General features: G+C 37.0%; 5 protein-coding genes across 5 annotated transcripts in view; 2 read left to right on the top strand and 3 right to left on the bottom strand.

Annotated features, from left to right (window-relative positions):
• Window positions 1-1,690, top strand: part of HELRODRAFT_91511 (hypothetical protein) — a gene marked incomplete at both ends in the record, with an annotated part of 13,548 nt that extends 11,858 nt beyond the window's left edge. Inside the window, 4 exons of the mRNA XM_009012352.1 lie at window positions 71-264; window positions 1,020-1,126; window positions 1,290-1,431; window positions 1,633-1,690. Of these exons, the coding sequence (XP_009010600.1) occupies window positions 71-264; window positions 1,020-1,126; window positions 1,290-1,431; window positions 1,633-1,690 (501 nt within the window). The remainder of the gene's footprint in view (window positions 1-70; window positions 265-1,019; window positions 1,127-1,289; window positions 1,432-1,632) is intronic.
• Window positions 1,691-6,427: 4,737 nt separating this feature from the next.
• On the bottom strand, window positions 6,428-9,165 carry HELRODRAFT_183324 (hypothetical protein; the record flags this gene model as incomplete). The annotated part of the gene is made up of 2 exons (XM_009012353.1): window positions 6,428-7,327; window positions 8,002-9,165. 2 exons carry the CDS (start codon window positions 9,163-9,165, stop codon window positions 6,428-6,430), a joined length of 2,064 nt encoding a protein of 687 aa, XP_009010601.1.
• Window positions 9,166-9,649: 484 nt separating this feature from the next.
• HELRODRAFT_183325 (hypothetical protein) lies at window positions 9,650-12,118 on the bottom strand (the record flags this gene model as incomplete). The annotated part of the gene is made up of 1 exon (XM_009012354.1): window positions 9,650-12,118. One exon carries the CDS (start codon window positions 12,116-12,118, stop codon window positions 9,650-9,652), a length of 2,469 nt encoding a protein of 822 aa, XP_009010602.1.
• A 2,862-nt stretch (window positions 12,119-14,980) lies between these two features.
• Window positions 14,981-15,775, top strand: HELRODRAFT_183326 (hypothetical protein; the record flags this gene model as incomplete). The annotated part of the gene is made up of 1 exon (XM_009012355.1): window positions 14,981-15,775. The coding sequence occupies one exon, from the start codon at window positions 14,981-14,983 to the stop codon at window positions 15,773-15,775; it is 795 nt and encodes a 264-aa protein (XP_009010603.1).
• A 280-nt stretch (window positions 15,776-16,055) lies between these two features.
• On the bottom strand, window positions 16,056-22,059 carry HELRODRAFT_104700 (hypothetical protein). Its single transcript, XM_009012356.1, has 11 exons — window positions 21,855-22,059; window positions 21,112-21,175; window positions 20,924-21,049; window positions 20,360-20,763; window positions 20,170-20,250; window positions 19,601-19,773; window positions 19,134-19,358; window positions 18,172-18,353; window positions 17,760-17,878; window positions 16,802-16,918; window positions 16,056-16,413 (listed from the first exon to the last, which is right to left on the bottom strand). Exons 1-11 carry the CDS (start codon window positions 21,952-21,954, stop codon window positions 16,217-16,219), a joined length of 1,788 nt encoding a protein of 595 aa, XP_009010604.1. The 5' UTR covers window positions 21,955-22,059; the 3' UTR covers window positions 16,056-16,216.
• Window positions 22,060-22,357: the final 298 nt, after the last annotated feature.

Consider the following 22,357-nt stretch of genomic DNA (forward strand, 5'->3'; position numbering starts at 1 on the left):
TAATCATTCATCCATCCACCAATCCACCCATTCATTTATCCATCCATCCATCTATCCATCCATCCATCAGACCTTAGAGATAACCGGCAAAATCCGCCCCCTACTTGGACAGAACAACAAGAACACCTCCCTGGATGGCCAGTTGGCCCTTTTTGCCCTCTGCTGCCCCTTTGGGCCCCTGCCCCTTTCAGACATGCCCCCGAGAGATTACACGTTTAAAAGCAAGCACAAGATGGACATGTCTCCCATCACCATGGATCCAAGGTTCGACCGCAACGTGTTCCGAGTGTTCAGTTTCAAATGAAATCTAAAATACAATAGGAAATGGTTAATCTGGGTTAGGGTTAGGGTTAGGGTCGATCCTCTTTTGACCTTAGAAATAACCAAAAAAATCTGGTTAATCCTCTACTTTCAAATGATTTTCAAATTGAGATCACGTCCTTCTTACCAACTCTCTAGAAATAGACAGGACCGAGTCTGGAGACAGCAGAGTTCGACACGACTTAGTCATATTTGATCGCGAAATAGATTTTCAAATTATTCTCCAAAGCTACCGCCTGCAATGTACAATACAGTCTCACTTAAATCCGGCAGAATTTTTAGTCTCAATTCGTTTACAGATGGGTTCTCCCATTCATCAACTGCAAACAACTTAAGACCGAAAATTCGGTAAAATTTATGTGAGAATATGGTTTTTTTTACACAATTTCAGTTGAAACGGCAGACAACTTTTTCAGCTGCCACATTTTTGGTCCAATTAAACAGAATTTTATAACCCCAATAAGCGGTTTTTTTGATTTGCGAAATATAATTTGATTTTGTTACAAAAAGATTTGGTTCTAAGTTGCGGATGGTACTATTAACCGGTGGGCAGTCAAATAAATCGGCTTCTATTATGTTTAATAATAATAAATATAGTATAAAGAATAGCAAATTAATAATACTGATCTCGACAGCTATAATAATAAAAATAATAATAATTATAATAATAATTAATAAATAATTAATTTTCCCGGTAGAGGCAGACTGGTGTTCGAGTTTTCGGACGAGGAGTTATCGCAAATGGGCGGGTACGACCTCGTGCACCCGGATGACCTCAACTACCACGCTGCTGCCCACCTGGAATGTTCGTATTGGCTGGCTGGCTGGCTGGCTCGTGGTGGTGATGGTGGGGATGATTGACGTGTTCGAGAGGAAGATGATCGTGGGGGTGATGGAGATGAGGATGACGTAATTATCTCAATAACAATTAAAAAAAGCAACTCACACACACATCCACCTGACGGCAGTGATCAAGACGGGAAGTTCGGGACTGATAGCCTACCGCCTGATGACGAAAGAGATAAAGTGGGTGTGGCTACAGACGAGTTCAAAGGTCATATACAAAAACAGCAAGCCCGACTTTATCCTCTGCATACACAGACACCTCACGTAAGTTCACCCACCTTTCCAGTTCGACCTTGAAACATTTCGAACCAACCCGTTCAGCTACTTTGTTTAAAAATATTAAATAATAATATTACAATTATTTCTCATTTTTTTTAATTTACAATTTTGATTAGTCCTCTCGTTGAATCTTTGCTGCAGCAAATCAAATCCTCCATTCAAACACTGAAATTTTTGAACACGCAGTGAAGACGAAGGCATGGACCTGGTGAAGAAGCGTGGCTGCGAGTTCAAACTGCCCTATCCAATCATCGACGCAGACCCCAACGATCTGACCTTGTCCTTCAACAACAGCAGCAACAACAACAACACGTCATCACCTCACAGCAACAACAACAACATCAGTAACAACATTTTATTGAGCAAATGTTCCAACAACAACATCGCCAACAACAACAACCACGCCTCTTCAACGAATGGAGTCATCAATTCTGTCAGCAAAGCCTCACCAAAGTACAAAAAGACAAAAAACAACAACAACAACAATTCTCTGCTGACAATCTCAACAACATTCAACAACAACAACAACAACAAAAAGCAGAAGAAACTGCAACAGCAGCAATCGAAAGCCGAGTTGATATACGGTCCCGGTTGCAGTTTGGCAGGCATGTTTGGTCTGGGCACTTGCAATCTTTACAGCAACAACAGCAGCAACATCAGCTGCAACAACGGCATGAACGGCAGCAGCAACATCAACTGCTACAACTACTACGACAATTTCTACAAAGCGCAAACGTATTCTTTGAAATCAGAATTAACCCACCAGCAACATCACCAGCAACAACAACACCAACAACAACAACTTCTTCAGCAACAACACCACCAGGATCCTCAACAACAACTGCAACAGTATTGCAGCAGCAGGTTTGATCCAACGCTCTTCTACAGGGAGTACCAGTCCTTCTACTCGTCCCTACACGTCAGTGAGGTTGCCCTCAGAACCAGGTATGAAAAATACTACGACTTGCAGCAACAACAACAACAGCAACAACAACAAAACGATCAACACTTCTCATCAACAACACCTCTCAACAGCGGCAGCAGTTACTACACTGAACTGTTGGCACAGCAGCAACGACAACATCACTTCTACTACCAGCAGCAGCAACAACAGCACAACTCAACTGACTACAACTACATTGGCGTCTACCAGAGCAAGTCGTCACCAGCTTCATCGACGACAACAGCCACAACTACACTACCCAACGTAGAAAACAGCGGCAACAATTACTGCAGCAACAACACCAACAACAACAAACACATGTATGGCAGCAACAGTTACAACAACAAAACAACAAACGATAGCTCAACTGCAGTTTCAAAGTTCGTGAACATATTTGCCAACAGCCACCCGGCATACAACAACTATTACAACAGCAAAAGCACTACGAACCACAACAACGATAACAACGACAACGCCGATGATGATGAAGAAGACGAAGACAACAACAACAACAAAACTGCAAAATCGTATTTCGAATTCAACAACACTTTCGAAAATGCATTGCCCAGTTGCGTGTTTGCTAATTCCCACTTTCAACATCACAACAACAACAACAACAACAACATTAATAGCAACAACATTCACTACTATTATCAAAACAACTTCAACAAATTATTAAGCGCTCCAAACACGTTTTACAGCAACAGCAGCAGCAACAATAACAACTCGACAATGATCACAACAACAACAACAACATCAACAACAACAAAGTACGATCAAAAAACGCTAAATAGCGAAGGTACCGATGAAAAATCGTCGCCATTGTCGACGTCATCGTCGGTTGATGAATACACCGGAAGTGACGAGTGGGTGCGTCCGTATCACGTGAGCGTCGTTAAGCAAAATTATAAAAACAACGAACAGGAAGAAAACAACAACAAACTTAACAACAACATCAACAACAACATCAACAACAACAACAATAGCATCAACAACAACATCAACAACAACCACAACAACATCAACAACGACAGCAACAACAGCAACAACATCAACAAAATACATGGAGTTGCTACATCAGTAATTCAGTTGTCTTGCAAGAAAAAGTAACAGAGCAATATGATATTGTTATTTTGTGATTCGATTTTATTCACTCATTTATTCATTTATAAATAACATTAATGATACAAATTAATTAGAAATTAGCTAATTAAAATGTTGAAAATAAAAAAAAACAGAGTCATCAACAACAGCAACAACAAACCCAGCAACAACAACAATGTTGACAACATAGACAACAAAACTTCAACAACGAGTTTTAATTCTTGGCTGCGTTCAGACGTAGCCAACGAAAGAAGAACTGGCGATGAAAGCGATGAAAAAGAAAACAACAACAATAACAACAACAACAGCAACAACAACAACAATAATAATAACAATAATAATATAAATAATAGCACAAGTGTAAATGGTGCATGTAATGAAAATAATCAAAATAGATCATGTTAGTATTTGAGTCAGGGTTGTTAGCGTCCAAGTACCGATACTGTATTGAGACATTATCGAAACAGTATCGGTACGATCTTGATACAGAATCTGTACAGGATCGATAGAGTATCGGTACGACATCGGCGATACTTCTTCGGTATTTCGGACAGTACCCGATACCGCCGATATTTCTTAAGTAGTAAAAAAAACCGATAGGATATATTATTTTGATATATATGATATTTTTATTAATGGCAATCATTTAAATTTTCAAAGTTTAGAGCAGTTTCTAACTGGTGAAATTGATACAAAATTAAGTTTTTTCCAAGCCAATTAGTATAGTTTGATTCCTGTGGTTAATACAAAGCAAAAATCTCAAAAAAATATGTAACTTGTAAAACTGAATACAAAAATTCCAATTTAATAAACGAAACCACGGACTTTGAAATGTTTAAACTGTTGTTGGCGTCTAAACTTCGCTTGGCTCGTTGTAAAAATATTTTCCTTGCAATGTCACAGACGCACGTGGGGATTGTTGGCGATACAAAGTTTCAGTATTGTTAACAACCCTGATTTGTAAAACACTATTATTATTATGTTGTTGTTGTTGTTGCTGTCGTTGTTGTCAATGTTGTTGATGTTGTTGTTGATGTTGTTGATGTTGATGTTGTTGTTGTTGTTGATGTTGCTAATGATAACAAAAATCTTTTACTGTAGGTTATTTCTCATCAGAATCCTGGTGATCAGATTTTATTTTTGAACCACCATCATCATCATCATCGTCGTCGTCATAAACCACAACAAAAACAACATCGTCATCTGTTAACCTTTAACCGTTACGACGGCAAAGATGATGGCGATGTTGAAGATGATAAAGAAGAAGATGATAATGATAATGTAATTGAGTTAGATTTTTTCTAGAAAGTTCTAAATTAATCAACAATTTGAAGTTGAAAGATGGGTTGATTGAATGATTGAATGTATAAATAGATAGATAAATGGATAGATGGATGAATGAATGGATAGATGGATGAATGAATGGACGAATAAATGGATGAATTGATAGATGGATAGATGGATGAATGGATAGATGAATGGATCATATAACTTTCCTCAATTGAAAAATTCATTTGACATTTTTACAAACTAAAAATTCTCCCAAATATTAATAATTGTTATTTATGAAAATTTAATTATTCTTAAAATTAATCATGATAATATTTATAATAAAAATATTAATTGAATTATCATATTAAGCTGTATGTCATCAAATTTAAAGGTCATAAAATAAATTTTGAAAGATTTTTATTGTCACTGAACTTCGTGAGTTGCTGGCTATCAAAAGGTTTCATTGCTAGCAGTACAAACAACCCCAACAACACACGATCATTCATTATTTAAAATTTTCTTTATTAAAGGCGCAATATAAATGTTTATAATTAATAAATAAAATCTACATATATATGTGCTTGTATGTTTAACACTTCAATGCTCTCTTTTTTTCTCTCTCTCTCTCTCTCTCCCTCTCTTTAACCTATTAACCTACTGTAACAATTAATGACCTAGTGTAAAACAATTAAAAACTCATTGCACGCAAGCTTATTCAGAAATGCAAATAAATCAAATAAATTTATGCCTCTAGCGATGTTTCCGACCATCTTGCCAATTTAGTGCAACTTCAGAAGAATGTTGGAAGATGTCAAATGGTGAACAGTCGACGCCTTCAAACCTACCTCACAAAATACACCACTGGATGAATCAACAAAGGAAAGATGTGGGGGAAATGTTTATTAAAACTTTTAACTTTTGGTTTTCGTCAAATATCAAATATGAATAATTACGTAGCACGGCACGGAACACCGATGAAACCAGAAAAAATTCACGAAGACGAAAAGCAAATAATATGCAAACAACTTAACGAACCCAACAGAAGAAAATGTTTTACTTTCAATAACCACCGTAAATTAAATGATCATTTAGCAGAATTAGCTCTTTTAGAATTCAACTTAAATAATAAATTGATGGCACTAAGAATTCTGTGAAGAACATTTGAACCTCTCCGCAGTCACAATCAACGTTTCGGTGGCATTGGATATAAACGTATTCCGTAGTTGGTTGCACTAGTTAAAAATACATTTCACCATGGACCACTTTTCTCTGGGGGGTGGGAAGGATGTCTCTGTCTTAGAAGTCAGTCAGCGCAGTAGCAGTGCTAGGTATCTCGACCATTAACCCATCGCACCAACATTCGGTCTTCTATTCCCCTATTTCAACTTTTCGATGAATGAACTCTCAAAACATAATGTTCAGACTTATTTTTAGATGCCGTTTAAGTTTAAATCGACAAAATGAAAAATTTTCAAATTATTTAAAATAAAACATTCACTATTTTACTGTTGAAGTTATATCAACGACAGACAATAAATTAAATTTTTAGACCATTTGGGCGTATTGGAAATATTTCTTAACTCTTCGTTTTACCGCTTAATTATTATAAACCTGGTAAGTTGAATTTATTGATAGCGATAATTAGTTTTCGTTTCACATGATCTACTTGGCGGGCTTCCTCCTAGCTCTTAACCTCGCTTTTAAATTTCTCTTCGGCCGAGTAGTTTTTTTACCGGCTCTGCCTTTCAATTTGTTTTTCTTTTTAGGTAAACTTTTCTTTCTCTTCTTTTTAGCTCCAGGTTTAGCTTTTTCTTTATCCTGTTTTTCTTCTTCCTCATCATCAAAACCATCATCTTCTTCAGCTTTTTCAACTTTCTCCGCTGTCTTGTCCACAGTCTCATCTTTTTTTTCAGGATCAGTATTTGTAGTATTATTTTCAAAGTTGACATTTTTTTGTTTTTCGTTGCTGAGCTCCGGCACCGTCTGAGGTTCGGTTCCATCAGCAACTTTTTTCTCCTCCGGTGCAACTTGTTGAACTGCTGGAGGAGTTTCCGTTTCCGTTTTCTTTTTGTCATTTTTTCTTTTTTCTTTCTTAGAACCCTTTCTGCAACAGCAGAAGCAAGCGATGACAGCGCCAAAGGCGAGAAGTGCTAAAAAGATGTACAGAGGGACAAGTTGGCCGCCAGGTGCTGGCGTCGTGCTCCCTGTCCACCTCCTCCTGAAACTTGGGGAAAAAATTGACGGAAAATCCACGTTGTCTTCATACTGCCTGCGAACACGGCTGACGTGCCTTTGCAGACTGTGATTGGGTTTTCTCGCTGTTTTCAGCGGTGAAGCATCCGATCTTTCATCTCTCATTCTCTTCCCCTTCCCGGTTTCTGTCGCATTCGTTGAATTGGAAATGATTGGAAGAATGTTACTCTTATTTATTTGTTCCTTAACGAAACTACTGTTAGAATGTATTTCAAAATGATTGACGAAATGATTTGTTTCGTTGGAGGTGTTGTTAGAAAAATATTTATCATTTTTCGGATGCAATAAGTAAAATAATAGAATAAAAATCTGTCCAAAATTGAATGATTTATTAGCGGACGTTAATGAAAATTTATCGTGCATGTTCTGCGGCTGGTTGCTGATGTTTGACAGATTCATGGATGTCGTTATGTTACTTCTGAAAAAATCCCGCTCCGAAACATGATGCAATGCCCGTTAAAATTTCGTAGCTCATCTCAGAAGGACCTCATGCCTCAACTTCGACAAAAGACGACTGCTAGCTAGGCATGTTAGAAATTATCTTTACATTTTGACTCATAATAAATTGTTGTTGTTGTTTATTTACATAGAAGCTTATTAGGGACTACTAATTCTTTGCGTCGCCCCGACAAATATTACGGGACGTTAATTCTGGACACCAGCGAAAAAAATGTTCGGTTTTTCTGTTATTGTGCGGATAAAATGTCGTTTCAAAATTTAAGAAAGATCACACAGCTTGATGGTGTTTATTTGCAACATTTAAAATGATATAATATGTAATAATATTCAACAGTCTAATTTTTGTTGGAAGCAAGCAATAGTTCCATGGCATCTTCACCATTAACTACTTTTTATTTTCCACTTTTCCTCGAGGCTTTCGCGGTTTTGTTGTTGTTTCCGTGTTGTCCTCTCTTACGTTTGTGATGAGTTTTGTTTCGCTTTGCAGCAGCAGTAGTGGCTCGCCTGCCAGCGTCATTACCAACCTTTGCTTTACTATTTTCTGCCTTGTCATTACCAACCTTTGCTTTATTTTTTTCTGCCTTGTCTTTTTTTCCTTTTTTGTGATCATTTTCCCTTCCTCTTCTTCCTTTTTTCTTTCCAGCTTTCTTTCTTGCCACTTTAGCCGCTTGCTTTTCATCTCCTTTCTCTTCTTCATTTTTTTCCTGCTCTGCTTCTCCTTCACCATCTTCTTCCGCACTTTCAATTTTTTCCTTTTTTTCCTCATCATTCGTTTCATCTCCTTCTTCATTGTCTTTTTTTTCATCCACTCCATCCTTCTTCTCTCCGTCCTTCTCCATTTCTTCATTTTGTTTCGGTTCTTCAGTCGCTGGTTCTCTTTTCTTCTTTTTGTAGCAAAACTTCCAAACGAGATAGCCGACGAGACTGCCGATAGCCACCAGGAAGATAAAAGACAAGGCAGAGTTAGGCGGTTGCGGCGTAGTTGATGGCATTCGCGACCTTCTTCGTGATGTTTTTCGTCTGGGTCTTGTGCTCTTTTTTTCATCTTCATCGTCGTCCATTTCCTCTCGCTTCTTGCGAATGTTGATTAATTCATGCAATCGATTTGGTTTCTCATGACGTTTAAACCTGATGTAAAACTCCTCATCATGGGTAATTTTTTCAACATTTTGAAATTTCGTTATCTTTTCGATCCTAAATTTTATAACATTATCATTATTTGATTTAATTTTTCTTCGAAAAGGCCGATAGATACGTGTTGCAATGTATTGCAAACGTGTTGCAAACGATTTTGAGATATTTTTTCCGATTTTATGTGTGATCCTAGAAAGTATTCTGTTGGCGTGGGGCGTGTGTGAATTGTAACGATATGTGAACTGCGCGCTCCATTTCATTTTCTTTTTAAATTTCCACGGGTGTATTTTGGATTGTTTCAAAGGTAATCGTTTGTTGTGGAAATGTGCACTTGGTAGTGTACTACAACTCTTTGGTCTCATAAAATTCTTGAATCGAGTAGATTTATAGTTGAACTTTGCAGTTTTATTTATTTTTGTTTTTCTAGTTATAAATTTTTTGTTCGAGAGATATATCATTCTTTTATTGAAATTATTTTTAAAACTTTTAAAGGTGTTGTTCAAATACGTACTGGAGTTCTTCTCAAATTTAAAGAAAGCGCTGTCCTGCTGCATGTTACGATGTTTTGAAATGTTTACAAGAAGAAGAAGAAAATAACGGAAGGGCAACAAATTGTTATTGTTTGAGGGAAAGTTCAAGTTGGAAGCAGGATGAGTGTGATTTGTTCGCAGAAATGGTAAAATTCCATTACACATTTCTCACACATCTTTCCTTTATGTAATGTTTCCTATCGCAGCATATTCCATTGTTTGAAAGCATCAATTTCAAGTTACAAGCATATTGTAGATGTTGTTTTGTTTTGAATTTATTTATTTACTTGTTTACATAGGCAAAGAAATTTAACAACTGATGTTTATGTACAATATTTATCTAAAAGTAGCAGTTAGCAAACATTATGGGCGAAGGTACAAGATGTATAATTTTAGGCACTCATTTCATTACAACACAGTAAAAAAAGACGTTTGCTAGCTCTTACTAACTTCTTTTTTGTGTTTTATTATTATACAAAAATTGAAATTTTTTTCAAATGTTTGAGTTCTAGCATTTCTGTTTTTGAAAAAATAATCTAAGTTTATTGAGGAAACGGCGAGGCCCGGCAAGAAACCCTCCAGGGGGTGGCGCCAGAGGTGGTGCCATGGCGAAAGGATCGCATGGAAGAGGAGGAGAGAGAGGAGGATTTTCACATTCTTTTTTATGACGAAAATTGAATATGGTGGGCAATTTTCGCCAAGGTTTCCCTTTGAATCTTCCCAGGTTAAAAGCCGGCTGATGAAAATTTATAAACTTTATTCGAGGCCAGCGAATAATGCGTTTGTGAAAAAATACCTTCGCCGGTTTGCCTGGTCTAACAGGTTGTTGTTGCTTCTCTCGTCCACCATTATCACATTTCATTATAGCCATCACAGGTTTTTCACAGCAATGTTTTTTGTGAACGGTCTTCGCACATTTTTTTTCTTTCATTTTTTTACTGCAACAAAAATACCATAGTAAAAATCCAGCAATACAAGCAAGAATAAGAAGTGGAAAAAACCACGAAGCCCCTAATATGGCTGGAAATGCAGTTGTCGACGAAATGGAAGAAATATGTTGCCGGGCTGTTGTTATTATTGTTTTATTATCACAATCACTAGATGCTATTTGGCAGCCACCGATTGGTTGATCTGGTACTTTATTTTGCTGTCCAGTTTGTCCTCCTTGCCCTGGATGCCCTCCCTGTCCAGGAACTCCTCCCCGACCGGCAGCTCCACCTTGACCTGGAAAACCTCCTTGACCAGAAACTCCACCCCCTCGACCTGGTGCTCCTCCTCGACCTGGAAATCCTCCTTGACCTGGAAATCCACCTCCTTGACCCGGAAATCCTCCTTGACCCGGAAATCCTCCTTGACCCGGAAATCCTCCTCGACCCGGAAATCCTCCTTGACCTGGAAATCCTCCTTGACCCGGAAATCCACCTCTTTGACCTGGAAATCCTCCTTGACCTGGATATCCTCCTTGACCCGGATATCCTCCTTGACCCGGATATCTTCTTTGACCTGGATATCCTCTTTGAGCAGTTCCACCTCTTTGCCAGGGTCCTCTAGCTCTGGGTCTTTGAGGATTTCTGTCGTAGTGGTAGTCATCATAATTGCCACGACCTCTGCGACGTCCTCCTTTATTTTGCCCACGTCTATCTTTGTAATCATCTCCATAGTCGTATTTATAACTATTTCCAGTGTCTTCTTGATTGTTTTCACTGGACGGATAATCATCGTATGTGCCAGCATCATATCCCGCACCATATGGTGGTTTTGTTTTTCCTGGAGAAACTGTCTGGGTAATACCTGGTTGAAGTCTTTCTTTTGGTGAAACATTTGGTCTATTTGGTGTGACATTTGGTTTTGATGGTGAAACTTTTGGTATCCGTGATGGAACGTTAGGTTTTCCTGGTGAAACCTTTGGTTTTCGTGATGGCACATTAGGCTTTCCTGATGGAGCATTCGGTTTATTTGGTGAAACATTAGGCTTTCCTGATGGGGCATTCGGTTTATTTGGTGGAACGTTAGGTTTTCCTGACGGAGCATTCGGTTTATTTGGTGGGACATTTGGCTTTTTTGGTGGGGCATTTGGTTTATTTGGTGGGACATTTGGCTTTCCTGGTGGGGCATTTGGTTTTCGTGGTGGAACGTTAGGTTTTCCTGGCGGGGCATTCGGTTTATTTGGTGGGACATTTGGCTTTCCTGGTGGGGCATTTGGTTTTTGTGGAGGAACGTTAGGTTTTCCTGGCGGGGCATTCGGTTTATTTGGTGGGACGTTAGGCTTTCCTCGTGGGGCATTTGGTTTATTTGGTGGGACATTTGGCTTTCCTGGTGGGACATTTGGTTTATTTGGTGGAACGTTAGGCTTTCCTCGTGGAGCATTTGGTTTCCGTGGTGGAACGTTAGGTTTCCGCGGAGGAAAATTTGGTTTTCGTGGTGGGACATTTGGTTTCTTTGGTTGAGCTTTTGGAAACTTAGCTGGCTTAGGTGCGGCAGGAAATTTGGACTTTATTAATCTTTTCGCTCTCAAAATTGGTAAAAAACCGACCAGTGAAGAGAAAAAAGATGATTGGTCGTTATTGGTTAACTTTTTTGTCACACATTTTACGCTAGTGTTGTTTTCAATCAAATCGATTTCTTTAAAACCTATGGTTTCTGTTTTTATATCATTTTTCAACTTGTTAATAGTTTTTTCATCTGTTTCTTCAAAATTGATGTTTCTTAGATATCTGTAATAAATTAATGAAGGAATTTTATGAGCTCTTAGGATATAACCGAAAACATTATTTTGAATGAGCGTTGCTTTGGCAATGTAGATAACGAAATGAAGGAAGTGTTGCAGTTTAAAACGATTGTAATCTCCTTGCAGAAATTTTTGCCCCAAGGTCGACAAACTTGCGGTATCATTTTCAACATTTTCAAAACTATAATCATTTTTTGACTGAAGTTGATGAGGCCTTCTTGTTGATAACTGCAGAGTCCTGAAAAACATTCCAAAATCATTTTCACTTTTTATTGGCGATTAATCAGTTCTAAACAGTGCATAAGTGTTGTTACTATATCATACATATATATGCATTTATATATTTATAAATATATATATATTACAAATTTTTTATAATATATTTCAGTATATATATTGGATTAAGACTGTCAGAAATGCAATTATTGATGAAAATCACAGCATTTTCGGCGTTAGATAGCTTCCAATTTAACTTTTCGACTTTTCTAACGGTTAATCGGTAAATCATTTTCAAGTTTCTTTAGTTCAAAACCAAAATTTTTGTTTGTTTTATGCATGATAGAACAGAAAAGCTTTCTTCGGTGTTCTTTTACCATCTTAGGTGTTCAAATTGATATGCTGTGGTTGTGCCCAGATGCTCAAACATTTTTATACTGTGCCTATTTATTGGTTCCTTGTTTGTTCAAAGTGAATATTTAGTTTTACAATCTTCAACGTCGTAAAATATAACACTTTTACGTGTTTTCATTATCGATGATTCCTCTGTTTCTAAATTTATTGGTAGGAAGAATTCCAATAACCCGTTGTTGAAAATTTTTTATCGGATGTCTTTGTTCTATGAGTATAGTATTGATTCGGCTAGTCGTAAATTATTATGGCTGTTATTGTAATGTAAGATTTAAACACTGTGGTCCAAGATTTGTCTAGTAATTTTAGTTTTCTCTTTCATGTGATTCTTTATAGCGCCAGTTTGTACGTGCATCGTGAGTCTTCTCGATAACTTAGTCGTCGTCGTACCGATATATTCGGAATTATGGTGCCCACACTCACCAATATTACATTTGAACAAATATATTAGATGGCAATGATCCATTATCGATTTTGGTTTAGGGGAAACTAGTGCAGTTGTTTTGTTTTTCATCACAAGAGATGACGTTCTTTGGTTGGAGTAGAATATTCGTAGTTTAATACTACCATTCTCGTTGATTGCTTGGACGTTATATTTTATGATTCTTTTCATAATGTTTTCGTCCTGCTCGAAAGCGGTTGACATATGCTTCTTATAATATATTACTATGTTGTTTTTGTTACTATTGTTGGTTGCATTGTTGTTGTTGTTGCTACTTTTTTGTTCTTTGCGTTCCATTATTTTCTGGATCATGAAATTTTTAAATCCATTATTAATGAGCAGTTTAGTGATTTTATCTAGTTCTGTTCTCCTGCTTTCTATATCAGAGGAGTGCGTGTAGGCTTGGTTTACAAAAGCAGAGATCGTGCTCTCTAGATATGTTTGACAACATTCACTGTTGCCATTGAGACATAAACCTTTGTTTGTTGCTTTGACGTAGACTGAGGTTTTAAATTCATTTTGCACATTTTGTATTAGTACGTCTAGGAATGGTAGTTTGTTGCCAGTTGATTTTTCCATTGTAAGCTCTAATTTAGACGAGTTTAATCGTTGTAGAAATCTTGCTATTTCATCCTCGTCTTCATATGTAACAAATATATCGTCAACTTATCGGCAGTATATATTAGGTTTTAGCTCTGGTTCTTCTTTAAATATCATTTTTTCGATATGTCCAACATAGAAGTTTGCGAAGAGTACTCCCAATGGAGAGCCCATTGCTACACCGTCTATTTGCTGATATAGTGTGTTACCCGGGCCAACGAAAGGCACTTAGGCTGTCGATATTCTTAGTAGCGCAACTAGTCCATCTTTTGGAATTGGTAGTGGTGACTGATTGGAATTGTATATTCTATCTGCTATTATGCTGATTGCGTCCTCTACGCGGACATTTGTAAAGAGTGACTCCACACCCAAAGATGCTATTTTGGTGTTAATAGTTTTGTTTTATTGTAGACAATATATCTATAAATTCCCTACTTGATTCTAAAATCGAAAAGTTAAATTGGAAGTTTGGAAGTTAATTAAAGCCGAACATACTGTGATTTTCATCAATAATATATATATATATATATATATATATCGCTCTTGTATAACTTTATAGCTTTTTACTAAAACATTTGGAATTTTTTATTCTCAGGTATTGTTTTTATTTACAAAACGTACAAAGATACCGTAGTAGCATGCGCGCGTAGTATTCAACATTATGGAACAACAGCTAACAGACCAGTACAATAATAATCCAGTTTAACCTCCATCATAATTTGAACTCACTTTTTATCTTCTAGTTTCTTTCATTTTTTTCTCAATTCGTCAACAAAATCAAAGCCAGGATTATTAAAATATATAAATATTATTACAACTTATAATATAAAAATGAATATGTAAATAATAAAATAATTAAAAACCTCTACAGTGCGATGTCAGTGTTAACAAGAGAGCTGCTTAACAAACTTTAAGATGTGGCAGGCCCTGAGACCCTGCTGTGTATGGCAGGTAGTCATGAGGTGGTATTTTGAAGACTTGAGTTAGAAAAATTAGAAGTTCCAAAATGTTGAAACGATGAAAGGGCAACTCGTCAGTTGGACTTCGCACAATATTTTCAAATTCTATTAGAATGGTTTTTGTTCGCTTGTTCAAATTATGCCAGAGTTCAAGTTTTTGCCTTTTGCCTGTCATTTTTACCCTCTGAATTGGAGTGAGATCATCGTATCAAAGATAAAAATGAAGGGCAATATCAACATGCGTCAATACAAAACTACGGGATAAACAATAACAAAAACAAGTGAAACATCAACATCATCTGGACATGGACTTCACTAACTAACAAAAACACATCTATTTCATCATTTAAAATAACCAAGTTTGAATAAAAAGAACGATTGAATTTGCTGAGAATAAATTTGAAATGAAGTTAACATGAGCGATATCCTGAAAAGAAGCAACAAAGCAAATTCTGTCATCATTCTGCTAAACATTTCATCGACATGCCACCAGCAGAAAAACACTGGACTCTTGAGGGCACGAGCAAAAATAAAATAATCATTGAACATAATTTGAAAAAAAGACGAAGACGACAAAAAATTATGAATAGAAATAAACAGATTCTAACTACATATACCACAAAAGCACCGCATCTATTTAAGCAAAAAATGAAACGAATAAAGCAGATCATGATTAAAATGTGTAAAAAAACAAATTCTTGCAAGAATCGGGGCAGAGAGAAACATGGTAAGAGCAGCACTGATGGCAAAAGCGAACAAGAAATGAACAAGAAAAGCTCCAGAGAGGAAGACGACGAGCGACCGACAGCCACCAAACCCCACATGGTGTCCGTCTCACATCACATCGTCCTCTCTACGTCCATTCGCAAAAAATATCAACTAAATCCCGACAAAAAAATTTCGATGGTAATCGAGGAAGAAGGGAACGAAGGAGCTGGACCGACGATCTTCATGCTCGTCTTCATCGTGGCAGCCATCGTCGGAGGCTACATCGCCTACAAAAAGTTCTGCAACAAAAGTAACGAGGCTGGGACAACGGATGTCAAAAAATCCCACAAGTCGGCCAACGACGAAACATTAACCAATCAAAGCATCGATAGCGAGGTGTTGAGGCCCGCAAAAAAATTAAAAAAGTTTAAAAAAAGAGGTAAATCAAGAATCAAATTTTCCAAGATGATAGTGCCGAAGAAAAAAAACGAAAAAGAGTACGTTGTGAAGAATTTTGAGCCAGATAAAAAAGGCGTCATGAAGAAAGTTAAATTGAAAGTTAAAAAATGACGAGGCGAAAATAACATTGACGCAAAAAATTTGAAAAATCAGACGTTTGAGTTTCGTTTAAATCATCCGATCTAAACCCACCAAAGAGCCAAATTAGCAGATATTGTTAATTAATAGTTAGATAGTAATATTATATTAATATTATTAGCATTATATCCAACGCGAAGACGTTAAAATTTACGTTAACATTGTTAAGTTCGCACACGAGATGCAAATGGAAAACGAATGATTATCACACCGTAACCATTTCCAAATAAAATTCAAACAATTACATAAAATATTTTTTTACAGAAAATCAAAAAATTAAAGAAAAATAAATGTCAATTAAAATCTCATCAACATCGTCACATTACCATCATCATCCCATTACCATCATCATCACATTACCACCATCATCACATTACCATCATCGCCATCAACAGAGTCAACAACATAGGAACATTAATCTCTAAACAAAAACATTCTCTGGCCCAGTTCCCTACCGATTAACTTCACGTACAACTTCAATCTTTCTTCTTCCTCTGGACGGCCACCAGCTCTCAACCTGACGGTCCGGTAGTCCAAGTAACTCATCAGGGTATTCCTGTACAAAATGCCCACATCAGATATGTCTTCCTCTTCATTCATTTCGCCACCTGCTTATTGGTTGATTAATATTCAGCAAGCACGTTGATTGGATGATTGATATTTATCCAGTATGTTAATTGGTCGATTAATATTCATCTAGCACGATGTAGTATGGTGTAGAATGAAACCCACCCCTGACGCTTGTACACATTGTTTTAGAGGTTCTTAGTTTTAAAAAATGCACCAAACAGCAGCCCACTCGACACAACTTCGAACGTATCTTCTAACATTGTAGTCAATATTTAGACCAGAGTAAATTAAAACAAATTCTCAAATTTTTTATGAAAAATTACATGCCGATTGGTTGATATTCATCTAGCAAGCTCTTCATTGGCTGATTATTTAAATGGTCAGGTAATTTACAAGTTGAAAAAAAAGATAAATATAAGTTTCGCCTACTTTCTGAGGAGTCATCCAATCGCGAGTAAGGGTTGACTTGAATTAGCGGTAGACACTTTTCTATTGGCTGCCAGGAATATTTTTCAGGGCAGAGCAGATATGACGGGCTGTACTGACTCTGGAATATGTTAACATTCCACCATCATCATCAACATCATCATCAACATCATTACACATGAAAGCGGAACAAACCAATGAAGCTAATTCACATTAGCGTAATATTCCAAAATAGATAGCACAGGCAACCAACCGTGTCTCATAATCGAATCGCAGAAAACCGTAGAGATTCGTGATACGTTCAACTTAGTAAATAAGCTTTGAAGCAATTTCGAAATATAAGCACGCATATAAACTAGAATGAATCGGAACTTTTTGTAAAATTTGTCAGAATACAAAGAAAAATAAGTTACGGTGGAATGAAATAGGAGATAAATTTAGAACAAACAACTTCAAAAACGACACCATAGGTGGAGAAAAGTAGAAATGTTTCAAGTCAGCGTTCACGTTTAAGTTCAGTGGTTTAGTTCAATTCCTACGAATAATTTAACGCAACAAAAATAAGAAATAAATTTGTTTAATTCGTAAAATTGAATAAAATAAACTAAGGGCTCGACGAAACGACACTGAATGAAAACTGTGGTTGATATTTAACTGTTAAACATTTGTTTCGATAGCAATTTATTCAGATAGAGTGAGGACCCGAGTTTGATACTTTATCTATGGCCTGCCTTAAAGCCCGCCCCAGCCCTCCTCCCTACTGAAAAATATTAAAGTTAGAATCATAAAAGCTTATGTAGAAACTACTAAAAGTGTTTTGTTGTTCTTTATACTCAGAGAAGAAGTTTGTGCGAAGAAAATTTTTGAGCACAAAAACCCCAAATTTTGCCTTCATTAGCAAGCAATGTAAAACATTAAAATGTCTACCACCAACGCATCACCATCCTCACGGTCGTCACCACCTTGTATCTCATCTTGGGGCAGGAATGAATGTAGAATCCCATGTAATAGGATGAGATGATGTTGTCGTTGTTGTTGTTGCTTGTGAGTGTGTGCAGATGTCTCGTGAAGGCAATCTCCCTGTTGGCGTTATCAAGTAAATGCTTTTGCTTCATTCCTTTAGTTATTCATTCATATGCTCAATGTTTCACTTCCTCACTCCTTCATTCGTTCGTTCACTCTATTATTCATTTTCTTATTTATTCAGTCATCCTTTTGCAGATAAAGATTCAATCATACATTCAATTATCATCCGATAGACTACCCAACCAACCAACCAACCAACCAGCCGACCAACCAACCAACCAACCAACCAGCCGACCAACCAACCAGCCAACCAGCCAAACAACCAACCAACCAGCCAACCAACCAACCTGAGAGCAGCGTATGTACCTAGGGAGAGTGCAGAATATTTTGGGTCGTAGAAGAAATAAACGGACGACAGGCATTTCGTGAGGACATCGACGACCCCAACTGCGACCAACTCGCCATCCAGCCAGTACTGCTGGTGGAAGGAGCCCTGAGGTACCTCAGAGGAAGTAGAAGCAGATGTTGTCTGTGGTACACGGTGTGTGAATTGAAATGATGATGATGGTGGGCTGGGGTGGTGGGGATGATTTTCATCAAATTTCCTCAATTCATCATCTAATTCTCTAACTACGACACGATATGATAATTTTAGCTTCACCGAATCATTTTCACGTTATTATTAAAACAATATCATGAATATTTCTTCGTTCTTCAGTGCTTCCTGCAGACGTTTCAAGTTGTAATCCTAGAAATATCGTGTTTCTTCTTCTTCTTACCGTGCCTACATCACTTTTCAACATATTCTAATCATTTGCAATGTCCTCAAAACTCAACCGTGTATGAAGCAAACATCCCACTTTACAATAAATTAACATCATTCAACAAATCATACAAAATTCCGCTAAATCTGTGCCTTGTTAACTAATTAAAATTCCAAATAGCAATAAACTATTTATTTATTCATTCTGTCTTCTGTATATCCATCAATTCATCCGTCCATCAACTCATCCATCCATTCATCAATTCATCCATCCATTCACCAATCAATCCATCCACCCATTCATCCACCCATTCATCAATTTATCCATCCATTTTACAGGGATGGGTGAGTCGATGAGGAAATTTTTGAAGTTGGCGATGGAACCGTCGTCATCGCTGTGAATGTCTTTCTGATACAAGCGATACACCTCGAATGAAACATCCAGCAATGTTGATGATGACGATATTTTTTTTGACAGAGACTCACTTGGTATGGTTTTAATCTGTAAGTTTTAAAAATAAAATGGAAAATGAACGAATATGGTACCTTATAAGAATTTGTTGTCGTTGCTGGCACTGATGTGGTTGGTGTTGTTGTTGTTGCTGTTGAGGGGAGTAGTGGAGTGTTAATGAGGAATCGGGTGAATTGTTTTGTGGTGGGTTTCGAAGGTGGGTCGTTGTGGATGCATGTTTGGTATTTGTGGTAGACAGCGTGGCATGCTGGAAAGTCTGCTGCTGTAGCCGTGTCGTCGTGTGCGGCCACCATTTTTATCTGTTGCAACATCAACATCAACAACATCAACAACGTCAACATCAACATCAACAACATCAACAAAAATTTTAGGCTGGTTGCAGAGTGTCACACAGCAGCTACATAGGAGAGGAGTGGTTGTTGTGAATCATGTACTTAAGTATGTAAGCGTGTGTGTGTGTGTGTGTGTGTGTGTGTGTGTGTGTGTGTGAATGTGTCATGCCTGTGCTTATAAAAAAGTGAAAATGGAGATAACAACAAACTTCGAATTTGTGGGAAGGTTTCTCAATGATTTCCCCCAAAAAATCTTCCAAGGATTTTGGATGGTTTTTCATCTTTGCAGATTTTTGTTGTTGTTGCTGTTGTTGTTGTTGATCTTGTTGTTGTTGTTGATGATGTTGTTGTCTGTCATTAAAGACCACACTTGTTTCCAACTTTGATCAATGAATTATACTTTACAGAATACATACTTATTCATTACCTTGATCCTCATCTTCATCATCCTCATCTTCATCATCCTCATCATCCTCATCATCATCTTCACCATCATTCAAACCATCATTTATATTAGACGACACGTTAGTTTAACGGTAAACTGCCTGGTTGTCATTGCTACCTCACTGTGATCAGGTTCGACTGCAAAGAGATCCTCGCCTGACACAACTCACCAGAAAACGTTTTTGGCGTAGCTGGATTCTAAGATTCTAAGCTAGAATTCTGCTCGTAATTTTTCTGACCTGCAAAGCACTGATCTACAACATCATCATCGTTATCACCTCCATCATCACCATCATCATCAAAACCACCACCAATCATTTAACCATCACCACCATCATCACCTTCATCTGCTTCCTTTCAACTCTCATCAATTTGGCCTTCTTGCACGGACCCTTTGTTTTATCAGCCCCCACACCTTTTAAACAACAACATCATCATCAACATCATCATCATCATCATCTTGATCGCCATCATCGTCATCATCGTCGTCGTCGTCGTCGTCATCATCATCATAAATAATCCACCTGGTTTTGGATGAGCTGTCATTTTTTGTTGTTTCCTGAAGCCATCTTTAGCATCAGCCTCATCACCACCATCCGGCTTACTGTTCCCACCACCTCCACCACCGTCGGCATTGTTGTCCAACTCCATCTTATCATCACTTGCAACTCTTTCATCTCCTCCACCATCATCATTACTTGCAGATGTGGTGGTAGTAGTAGTGGTGGTAGCAGTCGTGACTTCATTATCAATTTTGTCCACCTGATCACTCTGGAGACCTTGGAAACTAGCATCATCATTACCATCACCTCTTTTCATCTGATGACCTTGAACTTGATGATGATGAGGAGGAGGAGGAGAATGGTGAACATTTTCGTCATCAACCGCATCCTTCTTTTCTTTTGGCAGAATGCCGTAGTTTATAAACCTCCAAGGATGATTTCAAATGTGGGAAAATGTAAAAATAATGACCAGGCTGGCAGCCAGTGCATAATCATGCAAGTCTACGTGCATGTGTGTGCCATTCACAACTCTCAGAAATACAGAAATTATAAATTAAAAAAATTAATGATAAAGAAATGTCTTACTTATTAAAATTTTTTATGATTTTTTTGTGGGACTTGTTCATCTTGAAGTTGACAGCATCGCATTTGATGGTGTACATCTTGCAGCATTGCACTTCCAGCCGCGGTTTGTATATATACTTCCCGCTCCTGGCCGTCAAAGAAATAACAATAATAATAACAATAATAACAATAACAATAATAATAATAACCTCCTCCAGCCTCTGTCAATTAAATCTTGGTAGTCCTGGCACGTCACTTGGTGGCCCCAGATTCCTGCTCAGTTGTTTTATGATGAGAATATTTAATCAAAATTCTATTATGGCCATGATTATATATTTCGGAGTGGCCAGTTGACTTTAATTTGTAACAAAACATCATTTAAGATTTTAATCAAATATAGATTTTTGAGTAAATCTGAATATGGATTTTGTTCTTGTTGTTTTAAACATCAAGCAATAATTATTATAATTATACAAATTTAAAAAAATTTTTAGATGCATAGTCTTTGAGTTTTGGATGGATAGTATTCTATGCAATAGCAGCATGAGTTATGGAACTCCTACCGACTGAGCTAACTAGGTGGCCAAGAGAGAGGATTGAAAAGTTATTTTTATAAATTTTTTAACAATTGTAAGTAGATAGATTAAAACATTAGAATAGATAGATAAGAATTAAATTAAGAGCAATGTTTGTTTAACAACTTAACAGCCTAAAGTTCTGCCAGGATCCATTTATCTATATCTCATTTTGCATTTAAATTGAATTAATAGAAAAAAATAAAATTTTTTAAACAAAGCAAAAAATAAATTATTAATTAACTAGTAAAAAGGCATTAAAAATGACATTTTTAAATTTTAAAAGTTGATTAAATAAAATTAAAGGTTGTAAAAAATAATAAAAAATAACACTGGGTGACATAAACGCCATCTTACGAACACAAAATAATATAGACCGTAAGAGAAATTAGTGTCTGGAGATTTGCAGTACCCACAACTGTGACCACTCTCGTCTGCTCCGAAATATTCAACGATGCTGACGCTACGGTCCGACATTATAAGTTTATTAAATCTTTTGCTGAAAATTTATTAAATTTGTTCGGTGTGCTTCATGGCAGATTTAAAAAGATTTTATGATTAGCTTGAAATTTTAAACATAAATTAAATTGACAGATGAAGTTCATATTGATCAGATGTTTCGTCTATGGAAAACTTGAAGAAAAATAAAAATTAGACTTATTCCTAATGAGTTTAATCAATCAAACAATTAGCTTATAAAGCGCTATTTCCGCGATGTTCATCAGCGCTTTTCAATAAATTTTGCAAACAGATGGGTCTTGAGATCCGCTCTGAACTTTGTAAGTGATGGAGAAGTAGTCAGAGAAGGAGGTAGAGAGTTCCAGAGAAAAGGGCCAGAAAAAGCAAATGCAGATTTAGCAAAAGAGTGTTTAACACGAGT

The sequence above is a fragment of the Helobdella robusta genome (assembly GCF_000326865.2).
Source record: "Helobdella robusta unplaced genomic scaffold HELROscaffold_104, whole genome shotgun sequence".
NCBI lineage: Eukaryota > Metazoa > Annelida > Clitellata > Rhynchobdellida > Glossiphoniidae > Helobdella > Helobdella robusta.

What these genes read in the sequence shown, in the direction of transcription:
- HELRODRAFT_104700 (XM_009012356.1), bottom strand. Translation starts at nt 21,954, where the DNA reads ATGTCGGACCGTAGCGTCAGCATCGTTGAATATTTCGGAGCAGACGAG. An exon ending in AGACACTAATTTCTCTTACG is followed by an intron (nt 21,176 to 21,854) that starts GTCTATATTATT and finishes ACAACTGAGCAG; the next exon opens with GAATCTGGGGCCACCAAGTG. An exon ending in ATTGGATGACTCCTCAGAAA is followed by an intron (nt 16,414 to 16,801) that starts GTAGGCGAAACT and finishes TCAACCAATAAG; the next exon opens with CAGGTGGCGAAATGAATGAA.